This window comes from Andrographis paniculata, unplaced genomic scaffold (assembly GCF_009805555.1).
Source record: "Andrographis paniculata isolate CXL003 unplaced genomic scaffold, ASM980555v1 Contig45END, whole genome shotgun sequence".
NCBI classification, from domain to species: Eukaryota; Viridiplantae; Streptophyta; class Magnoliopsida; order Lamiales; family Acanthaceae; genus Andrographis; species Andrographis paniculata.
Window position 1 is genome coordinate 742,430 of NW_026137579.1, and position 13,386 is coordinate 755,815.

The 13,386-nt window shown below is 35.6% G+C and overlaps 2 protein-coding genes across 6 annotated transcripts; one reads left to right on the forward strand and one right to left on the reverse strand.

Moving 5' to 3' along the window:
* The first annotated feature begins 946 nt into the window (after positions 1 to 946).
* On the forward strand, positions 947 to 8,132 carry LOC127251619 (uncharacterized). Of its 5 annotated transcripts, XM_051275386.1 has the most exons (9): positions 949 to 1,105; positions 1,190 to 1,271; positions 2,103 to 2,227; positions 3,773 to 3,878; positions 5,684 to 5,866; positions 6,867 to 7,331; positions 7,436 to 7,504; positions 7,581 to 7,662; positions 7,859 to 8,132. In XM_051275386.1, exons 3-8 carry the CDS (start codon positions 2,180 to 2,182, stop codon positions 7,625 to 7,627), a joined length of 918 nt encoding a protein of 305 aa, XP_051131343.1. In that variant the 5' UTR covers positions 949 to 1,105; positions 1,190 to 1,271; positions 2,103 to 2,179; the 3' UTR covers positions 7,628 to 7,662; positions 7,859 to 8,132. The 5 variants fall into 5 exon arrangements, with proteins under 5 accessions (XP_051131346.1, XP_051131344.1, XP_051131345.1 ...); XM_051275389.1 differs by lacking the exon at positions 2,103 to 2,227 and having other exon boundaries at positions 947 to 1,105; XM_051275387.1 differs by lacking the exon at positions 7,859 to 8,132 and adding an exon at positions 7,733 to 7,856 and having other exon boundaries at positions 947 to 1,271.
* A 106-nt stretch (positions 8,133 to 8,238) lies between these two features.
* On the reverse strand, positions 8,239 to 10,697 carry LOC127251618 (tubulin alpha-5 chain). The gene is made up of 5 exons (XM_051275383.1): positions 10,354 to 10,697; positions 9,776 to 9,990; positions 9,449 to 9,648; positions 8,865 to 9,373; positions 8,239 to 8,773 (listed from the first exon to the last, which is right to left on the reverse strand). The coding sequence occupies exons 1-5, from the start codon at positions 10,464 to 10,466 to the stop codon at positions 8,461 to 8,463; spliced, it is 1,350 nt and encodes a 449-aa protein (XP_051131340.1). The 5' UTR covers positions 10,467 to 10,697; the 3' UTR covers positions 8,239 to 8,460.
* Positions 10,698 to 13,386: the final 2,689 nt, after the last annotated feature.

Consider the following 13,386-nt stretch of genomic DNA (forward strand, 5'->3'; position numbering starts at 1 on the left):
TTCAGAATACCTTTGCCAGCAAGTATTTGATGAAATAAACAGTCGATCAATCGCTGTCATTCTTTTGCTGATTTTACTATAGGTGATGATCATTGGTGGCAAATCAATTCCAAGATTTTTGTACCAAGAACCCCTTTTCAGATCACCCACCACTGACACAGGGGGGGAAATTAAAAAGTAGAAAAAGCCCAAAGAAAAACCTACCTGTGCTTTCACATTCTTTTTCTATTATCTATGTGGCACAACAGTGCAACATACTTGTATAATAAAATATGCATGATGTGGGTAAAATGGAAACAAAAAAAGTGGTTGAGTCTGATAGTTAAATGGGGTCTATTGCACATGTAAAGTTGAACAGCTGCCATTGCTTTGGGCATTTGATTTTAATAAGGTAACAAGTCCCACCCTTGCATGTAAAACTTTCTTTATCCCACTTTCTTTTAGATTCATCCCCAAGTAATGACTATAGAATAAATGGATTGAGTTGCATATACAGATCATCAGCAGATCAATCTTTTGATATCCTTATTTGGGATAAAGATCATCAGCAGCCATAGTTTCCAGTTACCAAAGGAAGATTGGGCCATAGCAATCAGCAGCAACCAATTAATTCACTACCACTGTCAGTGTATCATCATTGCAAGGAATAATCACTCTCCCCACCCCCCACCCCACACTAGTCCTAATTTGGACTAACATTGGACATGGGGATCATATTGCAGCACATGTTCCTTCTCTCAATATTTCTTGTCTAATCTCCAGCCCAGAATGCTTATGCAATGCAGACATTTCAGGCTGACAGCATTGGGATTTGAGATTGGATTACAGCCGCAAATCCCATGTTTAGGCAGCAATTCTAATTAGATTCTTGTTATGATGAACTAACCTCCATTTCTGTGGTCTCTGTTTTAACCATTGGAATAATTTTTTTAGGTTTTTAACTCTTCTCCCTGCTAAGTTGTGGGGTAAATGAACTGCCAATTGGCTTTTTGAGGACGAAAAAAAAGATCGAAGTTGGAAAAAACATTTAAAAAGAGTAATAGGAAAAAAGTGGAATTACACGGAAGAAAGCACCAAGAAGGGCATGTAATGGGTGTGCCGCCACGTAAGCTCCTCACCTTTCCCTTTCTTCAATAAAAAGAGGAAATATTTGAATCAAATTCCATTAACACAACCCCAGCCTTGCCAGTTGCCTTGCCACCACCACCGCTCTTCGGTTATCGCGGCAGCTTCGACTCACTCTGGAGTTCAGGATTTCCTCTTCTCTTCTGGTACTGCTATTGCTCACCCTTCTTTTTCCAACCCCTTTTCTGCTTCTGTTTTCTTCGTTCACCGCATATTAATTGAGCAAGTGGGAAAGCGGGGGATGGGGTGGGGTGGACAGGGCAAGGCTGCCCTGGGGCCGATGCCCAATTCATTTATTGTTCGACTTTTCTTCGATTCAAACGTCGTGTTTGTGCTCAATTATTAGCCTAGTTGGTAGCATCTTTAAATAGGGTTTTTTTTTTTTTTTTTTTTGGGATTTTGGTTTGTTTATCAGTGGTATATGCTGTGAGTTTTTTTTTTTTGGTACTCATTAATTTTACTGTATCGTTTCTTCTTCGCTGAAAATTTGAAGTTTTTTATGATTCTCTTCCGCTGATATCTCAGAGGCGATGAACCCTATTTCTTCGTTTACGTTTATAGGAAGAGAATGGAATTCTTCCTTGGATTATGTTGCTTTGGTAGATTTAGCTGCAGATGTTGAGCTGTTAGCATTGTTTCTAAGGAAATCTCCATTGTTACAAATTTGCAATTTCTGAAGGGATTTGGGGTAGAACTATTTTTAAATGGACGAGAACTGGTGGTAGGAAAGATTGATTTTTTTTTTTCTATTCATAGGATAGTGGGATAATACAAATGAGGATATGGAGGAAAGTAGTTGCGTGTGGTGTGACAGATATTGCGTACTTATAATGATTGTGTTTTATGCCGGTTGCTTTGCTACTCCTTTTGTGTATATAAACTTATTCCTTTTCGTTTTCTTTCATCTGTTTCATGCTGTCCACTTTTCACCAAATGTCATCTATCATGGGCTCAATACACACAATTTGGAACAACAGACCATAGGTCTTCTTTGGTGAGGAAACAGCGGTGCAGACACGTTAATCTGATTGTGCTGAGAATTCTAGTAGCAAACATGTCAGGTGGCGAGGGCAGACAACTTTCAGATAATGATATACAAGTGGTAAGAGTTTTTGAGTCAGAAACTTTTTGCATTGCTGAACTTACCACTCATTCAGAAAATTTGGGACAGAAAACAGGGACATATTAAGATTTTTGTGTGTGAAACATTACTTATAACGGATGTTTGTGTCTGAAAGTCCATGCACCGCTATCTATGGCCTGCAGGTTTTATCTGGTGATAATCTTTTAGAATAATCTCCTAGCGCAAATATGAGGAGATCTCTTGTTTTCATGGATACTAAAAATATATTGCCCTATACCTTGTGTTCTTCCTGGCTGATCTTATTTGCCACTCAAATGCAAAAGAATTTTTTTTGTTATAGCAAAACTGATCATCTATATGAATTTTATTGTATTCAGTCGCTTCTTTACGCTAATCAAACCATCCAGGTAAATTGATGAATTACCTGTTGGAATGTGGGATGTCACTTATGGGGTGAAATACTGTTGCTTGTTTCTTTTTGGTGAGGAAAGAGCACATGATCACTGTTCTTCATGATGTTTTAGTGTGAAGAGCACAAATTTTCAAATAAGGGTATGATCTTCATGATATTATAACTTGACTCTCTTTTCTTTCTCTCTCTTTAAAAATAAAAATCTTTGTTGGAGAAATAGGTACCTAATGAAGTATATTGGCTTAACAAATTTAGTAGTAGTTTTGTAAAATGTATATTCGATTCCTGAAACAAAATTATATGATTGCATGTGTTAAGGACATTGAACTCTTAGCCCCCCACTATCCATAGGCATGCAATTTTGAACGGTTAATATTATTATATGCATCTCATTCTGCTGAAAATGCCAAGAACTATCTGTAAGGTGATCATCCATTCAGCTTGAATAGTTTCTGTGATAGGTATCTTGGAAATGATAGCCTAATTCCTCCCATAATATTTGAATGGTTGTTTGTTTGAAGTTGAAGGATCTTAAGTATCTATTATGAGAGCCATGAGTTTGTGATGTTTGATTTATTTGGGAATTGGAATGCCAACAGATCTAACCAAGTGTAGGGAGATTGTCTTTACTGATTTCTAACACCTTATTTGAACTATAACATTGGGTATCTATTCTTTGTGGTGTTAAATTGCAACAAACTAAAGTCAATAAGAAGGATGCCCTCTCTTGTCCCCTTATTCAGGGTATGACGTATGAAATTATTGTAGGCTAGAACTTATATTTTGATGGCCACGGCATCTTTCTGCACTGGTTAGTACTAATATTTCTGGAAGATTCTCAACTCCATCATACATCATGATAGAGAAATTGCATCTGTTATTTCACTGTAGAATTCGTCAATGTAGATTGAAAGGGCAGTTTCATGTTAATTATGAAAAATCATTTGACAGGAAAATTTAAATATCCAATATCATAATAAGAGATGCAATTGCATCTGTTATTTCACTGTAGAATTCGTCAATGTAGATTGAAACGGCAGTTTCATGTTAATTATGAAAAATCATTTGACAGGAAAATTTAAATATCCAATATCATAATCAGAGATGCTTGCAGATTTTCTTATTATTGTGTTAGATATATCCTATTTCAGGTGCAAAATCGTATAGAACAATGTCTCCGACTTTACATGTGCAAAAAGGATGTAATAAATACCCTCATTATCCAGGACAACATCGATCCCCAATTTACTGAGCTCGGTATGTTTATCTGCTTTTTAATCATTGATACATAGTGATAATTCCTGTAGTGCCACCATAAGTTTATTGAATCTATAATTTTTTATTTATTTATTTATTTTGGTTATCATGTGTTGTCTGTTATTATTGAATCTATTTGTTATTATGTAATTCTCTATCCATCTGTATTTTAGGAGAAAAAATTTCTTTCAATTTGTTCATGTATATCTGTATTCTTTGATCGTTGTAAGTGTACAAATCTGCCCGTACCTCTCTTTGTTTGTCCACAATCTACATCTTCCCCTTTTGTTTTATATGATGAAGCGATTGCATGAGCATTTATATTTCTATATTAATTTTCATTTGAGTTCAAGAATTCTTGAATAGAAGTGTATAGACAGGCAAATGATATGTGTTCTGTGACCATGCAAATACTGGGAGATGATATTTCGCTCTCTCTGCTGTATCATATATTTGAAATGGAAATAAGCAGAAGAAAAATTGTTGTGAACTGTGAAGTTAGATTATTGTTTTCCCAATCACATGTTTATTTTGTGGGTAGATGAAGATATGTTGTTTTATTATGATATAACTCACGATCATTCTTAGGGAAGTAGAAGAATGGCACCCCACGTACTTAGTGTGGTTCTTTCATCAGACACCATTAGTTTTTTGCATTGTTATTTGGCTTAAGTCATTTAGTCTGTGGTTCTTTCAGGCACATACTTCTTGTGGACAATTGGATTTTCACCGGAACCCATTAGTTTTTTGCATTGTTGCTTAAACCCAATTCTTAAGTATCTCCGGATATTAGCGATCTTAACCTCAAAGTCCAAAGCTTGAGCCTTTCTGCAACTGCTGTTACAGAATTCGTATGGTTTTCACCCTACTTTAGGTTTGACACATTTGAGTTTTTGAATCTGTACCAAAGAAATAAAATGAATTGTGTAAGACTGTAAGTTGGTTGACAAGTAAAATTCTCGGGTGTGTTTGTTTGGGGGTTTGGATTTTGAGTTAGGATTTGAATAATAAAAATTTTGAATTTGAATAGTTGTATGATGTGATATAAATAGGTGTTGATGTAATGTTTTGAATGTAAAAGTTACTTTTAGTATAATATAAAAAATGAAAAATAGGTGTTTGATTTGATGTTTTTTGGGGAAAAAATGAGATGAATAGTGCATTTAAAATCCAATCCCCCAAACAAACACACCCTTGATGTTCCTAGAATAATTAAAGTTCCAGTAGAAAGTGCAATCTAAAGCTATTTGATAAAAAATCTATTACTCAATATGTTTGATTGAAAGAATAGCACTTAAAAGCACCCTACTAAAAACCCATTTATTCATACTCTAGAAAGTAGATAAAATCTGTCTGGCAGTAAATTTTAAGATTTTAGTTCCTTGCAAACTGCTTTGGCTTTACCTTGTACGTAAGTGCTTGCTCATAGTCCTTTAATAGTGAGAAAATACAAAGAGTTTGCGGCTTTATCCGTTGTGTGATTTTATAGCAATCCAACTCAAGCATTTTCAGCCCACCTTGATTCATTCAATGCTTGCATTCCTAGACCCTGCCTAAACTACCTCCTTTCAACCCTTAACAGAAATAGCAAGTCCATGAACGTCATATGATATAGATATTCAAGCATGCATAACATCTGAGCTTTTCTGTTTTCAAGGCGGATTGCAATATTGCTACCATGTTCATACAATCCTCTGTTTTACTATGTGTTGGTGTTTTAGCCCTTCATACATGTAATGATAATCTTGACTTCATGTAAGATTGTGGATATCTCCTGTAAGAATGATATGCTGTTATTTTTCCAGTTTGGCAGAGGCTTGAAGAAGAAAATCAAGAATTTTTCAAGGCTTATTATCTCAAATTGTTGGTCAAAGACCAAATAATGGAATTCAACAGGCTGCTTTCAGAACAGGTGGAGCTGATGCGTCGTATTGGATTTAGCGGGATTTCTCCTATGCTCACATCGAACGGGATGCATGTTTCGCCAAGTGAGCTGCTTTTTTTGTACATACTTGAGTGTTACAACTACCATCTTCTTCTTTCTCACAATACATATAGTTATCCTTGATATCTTTTCTAAGCTGTATGTGTCTTCTGTTAAAATTTTAATATGTCAAATGCTTTATCTTTGTAGATACTTGTTAACTCTTGTTCAATTTTATGGGGTCACCCATCATCACTGAGTTGATAAAGTTTCTGAAATCTCTTGGGATGTATATAACTATTTTGTTAACTTGAGAGCTGATCTGATATCTAAGAATGATCTTATCTTTGTTCCAGAACTCTATCAGATTGTTGGCATGGCTATAGGTTTTGTTTATATCGATAATGTTTTAAAGGTTAATGGTAATTATTCTGATTAGTTTGTTTATCAGTTTGCATGAAATGCAAAGATAGTAAATACACAGTAGAGGCAGTACACAAAACTGGTTGCAGGAAACCTCCCTGTTAGTTGTTTGGTCAGTACAGAGGATAAGGTCAATAAATATGCTTCTACAATTGACATTTAAAGAGCCAAAAAATACCCAAAGTTGATTGAAAATCTTCCATTCTTGGAAGTTCCAGGCAATTAGGATGGTGAAACTCAAAATTGAATTGATTCCTAATGTTATCTAGAATGGTATATTGTTCCCTTGTGCTTTCTGATTTTAAACCATGTATGATTCTATGATTCAAGTTTTCAATTGATTCATATATGATGAAATTTCCTCAACTGTTCAAGATGTTTTGCTTCAATATAAATAACTGCTATTTATGAAATAAAGAGTTATTGATTTGTTAAGTTGGATTGTCGCCACCTGAGTTTCCTATAAAGCAAACTGTGGTGGTCTGAGAGCTATCTTACACAGTTGGTTGTTTATATAGAGCTTCATGAGTCGGTTGATGGTCAACCTTTCTTCTGACAGCCACCTGCAGTTATTTTGGGTAATTTACCATAATGACATGTGTTTTTTCTGAAGAAACTTACAGAGTGTCTCAATTATACAGCACAGCACATATCCATATCTGCTCCACAGAACATCAGACCTCTGAAGACAGAAAACATCCAGCAGGAGAGTGTATTTAACAATTGTGGATCGGTTATCCAGCCATGTGTGCCGGTAACTGTTGATGGATCTGTTCATAACAGAAAACTTGATGTTCCTCCAAACTTGTTCATGCCGCAAAACACAAGTGTGGAATTAGCTCGAACTACAAATGAGAAAGTTGTCAAGACAGAAGCTGGTTATACTGGCTGTACGCCTTTCGATTTCAGTCCACCTGGAAATTATTTGGATTCCCGCCCCCTGATGTGTGATGCCTCTGTGTCATCTTTCAGTAGTGTAGATTCTAATGCACAGCATCTGAATGGCACACTCCTGGATGCTGACACTTCCTCCTTTGGGTTTTTGGAGCAAATTCCTCCAAGTTTCAATCTCCCTGAGATGCCAACTGATTTCGCCACTAGTTCTGGTCTGATATCTATCTATATTACTATTCTCTGCAGGCCACGCCCCCACCCCACACGGATAGCAATCTAATATTTGAGTATTTACGACCCTTTTCTGCTATTTCAGATTTGCTGGAGAGTTATTGTAGGGCTCCCTTCCTAACACCAGATGCTGCCACATTTGCAGATCCCCGTGGTGAGTGAGACATTGCTAATCTCCAAGCATTCCATTTTGTATAAAATATTACTGATTTCCATATCCTGACCTGCAGGTGATGTTGAAAGGCTGGACCCTGAATCTGAAAGTTTGAGATTTTAATGTTTTGGCGGCCACCATTAAGAATCATCCTGTTGGTAATTTCCTCAACCTATTCTTACATCCATTCATTATTACCTCTAATCTTTCTTCAGCATCGTCACGCAGTCCCATTTGTCCACTGTGCTCGAAAGAAATGTTTCTTCCATTACCATGACCAACCATGGATGCGCATCCATAGTTGTTGTCCGGCATTGTTTCTGTTATCTACATCTTGTTGGCTTGCTCCTGCAGGTTCAGCCAGACTTTAGTAGGATGGAGAGAGAGAGAAGTACTTGTATATTTCAGACATTGCAATGGAGGAGGTTTCTCTGATGATGTTAGAGCCAACATGAGCTCTTCTTCTTCTTCTTTGGGTGTTTTCTTGCGGTTTTTTTAGGTTGACCTTGTAAGTAATTATGGAAGTTCTGCTTTGCTTTCTGTGTATGATGCTGCAATTAAGGAAGGCTGTGTATGTGTACATTTTTATACATACAACAACAATACACAAGTCATGTTTTGTCTTATTTCTCTTAACCCCATAAATTGATTGATAGTTTTCCCTAGAAAATATGTGCGATTATAAATTCAGTGTCCAATATTGCAAGGGAAGAACAAAGATGAACATCAAGAAAGAAAGCAATACACCATTGATTGACTTCATAGACATGTAAACATGATATTGTCCTCAATATAAGCAGCAGAAACTTGACTTGGATAGGATCTTACAGATTGAAGAAAACCAAACTGAACACAAATTTGAGAAGAGTTCGAATCAAAGACCAACAATGCAAAACACACATAAAGGTAATCAATCCCCTTCAAGATTTAATGGAGTTATCTAGTCATCATCTTGTTTATTCCTCTTCATACTCCTCGTCTTCATCGACACCCTCCATTCCAACTTCTTCATAGTCCTTTTCGAGTGCAGCTAAATCTTCACGGGCCTCGCTGAATTCGCCCTCCTCCATTCCTTCACCAACGTACCAGTGTACAAATGCCCTCTTGGAGTACATGAGGTCGAACTTGTGGTCGATGCGAGAGAATACCTCCGCAACAGCCGTGTTGTTGCTGATCATGCACACAGCCCGCTGTACTTTGGCAAGATCTCCTCCGGGCACCACCGTTGGTGGTTGGTAGTTGATTCCACACTTGAAGCCCGTCGGGCACCTGTTCATTACATTATGTTCACAGATTTTTCAGAACCAAAGATATTTTATCGATTATTGCTCCACGAATTAATGGTTTTGAGACGGCTTACCAGTCGACAAACTGAACGGTCCTCTTAGTTTTGATGGTTGCAACAGCAGCATTGACATCCTTGGGGACAACATCGCCACGGTACATCAAGCAACAGGCCATGTACTTACCGTGCCTTGGATCGCATTTAGCCATCATGCTTGAGGGCTCAAACACTGCATTTGTTATTTCAGGGACCGACAGCTGCTCATGGTAAGCTTTCGAGGCTGAGATCACAGGGGCGTACGAAGACAACATGAAATGGATGCGAGGGTATGGGACAAGGTTGGTCTGGAACTCCGTGATGTCCACGTTAATGGCTCCATCGAACCTCAGGGAAGTTGTGAGGGAGGATATGATCTGAGAGATCAATCGGTTCAAGTTGGTGTAAGTGGGCCTCTCGATGTCTAAAGACCTTCGGCATATGTCATAAATGGCCTCATTGTCCAAGAGCACCGCAACATCAGTGTGTTCGAGGAGGGAATGGGTGGAAAGAACACTGTTGTAGGGCTCAACGACAGCTGTCGACACCTGTAGTTGAAGAACACATTAAGCATTTGTAAAAATAGATTGTAACTTGATTGCAAGAAAGAAATAGATAAGCACCTGGGGAGAAGGGTAGATTGTGAAACCAAGCTTCGACTTTTTCCCATAATCGACTGACAACCGTTCGAGGAGCAATGACCCCAAACCAGAACCAGTACCACCTCCTACAGCATTGAAGACCAAGAACCCTTGCAAGCCTGTGCAGTTATCGGCTAACTTCCTTACTCGATCTAAGCACAGATCGACGATCTCCTTTCCCACTGAAACATCACGCGCATATTATCAGAGTAGTTACTCAAACACTAATTCTTGCAAAGCTACAACAGGAAGCATACAGCAAAAAAAAGTCTAATTTTGGATTCTGCAAATTGAAAGATCATCACAAACCTGTATAGTGTCCTCTAGCAAAGTTGTTGGCAGCATCTTCCTTCCCGGAGATGAGCTGCTCGGGATGGAAAAGCTGGCGGTAACCGCCAGTGCGGACCTCATCGATGACGGTAGGTTCGAGGTCAACGAATATGGCTCTGGGGACGTGCTTTCCAGATCCGGTCTCGCTGAAGAAGGTGTTGAAAGCATCGTGCGCCACACCTACAGTTGTATCACTGCACGTCACCACGCACAATAAGTCAGAATTAACAGATCACAAAAATTCAAACGCGCATCTGTTGCCTCAGAAACCAAACAATGTCCTCTTCGTAAACAAAAGCTGTAAATCGAACTTTGCTCTATCATTCATCGTTGTATTGAAGTATTCGTTACATAGGAGATAGATCTGCCTCGGAAACCCTAATTACAGCACGAATCTCATTCAAATACCTCCCTACAAAAAATTCTCAAATTCTCCCTACGTAAAGAGGATCTAGATCTGACATTTTTTAATATCTACTGTTTTTCCTCTCTCCGTCAACAGGTAAACAATCAAAAATGGAAGAAAATAGGAGAAGTTAGAGAGAAATAGAGAGTACCTGGGCATCATGCCATCGGGCTGGATGCCATGCTCCAGGCAGTACAGTTCCCAGCAGGAATTCCCGACCTGAATCCCAGCCTGACCAATATGAATGCTTATGATTTCTCTCATTTCGAAGAATCCCCAGATCCCAAATAACCCAAACCCTTCCGATTTATATCCTCCTCGTCCTCGACAACAGGTTCAGGTTCGGACCTGCAACTTGTCCTCCTTCCGCCTCGCTTTTTCTCAGCAAATGGGCAGAAGAGCGCAACCCAGCGAGGATATAATGACACTGGATTTGGCGATGATGCAGTTCGCAGTTTTGACCCCTCCCCTTGATTCTCTCTCCTCCTCCGCTCTCTAACCCTATTTTTAATTCAGTTTCTATAATATTATAATAATAATAAATAAAATATCTGGGCTGGGCTGGAAATTAAATGAAGATTGAGATTGGTGGGCCCTCCATATTTCGACCTTTCATCTTCACTTCGGGCCCACCACCAACACCTCCTTTCTTTTTACTATTTATCTTCAATCAATTATATACTAATTAAAACTTTACATATACTAAACGTGACATGTCATCCATCATTTACACTTCTCTTCAAATATTTTTTTTACATCAAATAGGTTCATTTTTATAAATTTAAACAAATATATATATATATATATATTACTACTATATTTTTAATAATAATAATAACAACCACCCCCCCCCTTCCGTACTATTTGGGTTTGAAAATAATATATAGTTAAATTTATATGTGTGTGTATATTTCACCTGTAACAGAAAGAAACAGTGAGTGGCTACTGCTTGCTGGCTGCATAATAATAATAATAATAATTAATCATGGACAGATAGATAATAGATTCCCTTAGAATTATGCAAGTTGGGATTGTAAGAGGGACCACAAATAATGCACTCAATGCCAACAAGTCAATACTATTTTCTTTGTTTTTTATTTATTTATTTATTTTTTCAAAGATGATGTAAGAATTCGCAGCCGCTACTCGGAACTATGTATAGTAGATGACCTGAAAAGTCGGAGGTTTGAAAGTATAACCTCGTGGTCACAAGTTCAACCCCTACATCACCAGACCATCCCTTATAGAACATTAAAATTTTAGTAGTATGTATTGTGAAATTAGTATTTACAATATCATATTAAATAATTTTTAATTTGTTCACACAAATAATATTTTTATGACATAGTTTTCAATATATACAATATTTATAACTTATTCTCTTATAAAATTCAATACAAAATTTAAGTATATTTATTCTTTTGATTTGTAGACCAAATCTCATATATGGCATACTTGCAAGCATTTTTTATAAGAAAGTAGATTTTTTATATTTTCAAATAAATATGTATATATTATTATAAATGTATAATAATGAACAGCAAACTATATGTTGAATGTTCGAGTGGCATGTGGGGTGGTGTCATATAAGCCATATTCTATCTTTTAAAAAATAAAAATATATACCATTACTGTTTCATCGCATCAATATATTATTTAAAATAAAATTTAAATTCAAATAAAAGAACTAAACAAGCCCTAGAGTTTAAAAAAAAAAAAAAAAAAAGAATTTTAATATAATATAAAATACAAAAATATGTTTTGTAATTTATTATTTTAAATTGAAACACATTTATAAGAGTAATTGAAATCTAATAAGAAAACATATAACCCAACACAGTCACAACCTCAAGCTGAGACAGATATTATTTTATAATTTTAGAATTAAAAACCCCATTTTTTTGTCCTAAATTTTTACAATTACTTAATAACGATTTGGGAATTCGAATGGCATTCAAAATTAAAAGTAAAAATTATTTGACATATTTGTAAAGATGCATAAAATTAAATGACATGTGTGAATGCAACGCCTTTATGGGTTGTCTCTCACGTGCTTTTGTTATTATTTGTCTTCCCTCTATTATTATTATTTTTTTTATTTTTTTTTTATGACGTGAAATTCATAGTCGCTACTTTAAAGTATCAATTGGGTAAATTTTCGATTGAATCTAATACCCTGCAAACCAGATCCGACAGAAAAGTAATACTAGGCGAACCATATATGACAGGTGACCTGAGACGTCGGATGTTTGAACCCATAACCTCACGGTCTTCCCTCTATTATTAATACATATAATATCTGCTTTTATATATATATGCATTATTTATATACAATAAATAATTTTTATTTAAAATTTTACATAATAGAGTATATATCTTCTTCTTTTTTTTTTTTTTAATGCAAGACATCAAATTTAATACATATTTAAATCAATTCAAATACGAGTAAAATAAATATATCGACGGATGCTTAGGGATATATATTCTCTAAATTCAAAATATTCTAAAATTTAATTTTGCTATATACTCTAAAATCATATTAAAAAGAGATCTGGATTAATAGCTTTTCATTTTATAAATTAGGAGAATCCTAAGGGTGTGTTTGTCTTGGGGTTTGGATTTTGAGTTGGGATTTGAATAGTAAAAATTTTGAATTTAAATAGTCGTATGATGTGATATAAATATGTGTTGATGCGATGTTTTAAATGTAAAATTGATTTTTAGTATAATATAAAAAATAAAAAATAAGTATTTGATTTGACATTTTTAGGGGGAAAAAAATGGAATAAATAGTAGAAAATTAAATCCAATCCCCCGAACAAACACACCCTAGTGTGAGATATATTCAACAATACTATATAATAATTAGTTGAATTTTATTTTATAAAAATGATAAATTTTGGACATATATAAATAAGAGGAGAGCTGAGCTCTACATTGATATGATTAAAACAAATATATATATATATATATATTATTTCAATCATTTTAATATGTTTAAAAAGTATAGATGTTTATATTATAATTAGTAGTAAAAAAGTTCAAAAACTTGCATGTTATTGTTATTTAAATATATATATATATTCACTATATTTATTGATAGACAACATATATTTTTACACTCATATCTATTTTAATCTACATTTTAATTACTAATCTTATAAGAAAATATCTACAGCAAAAG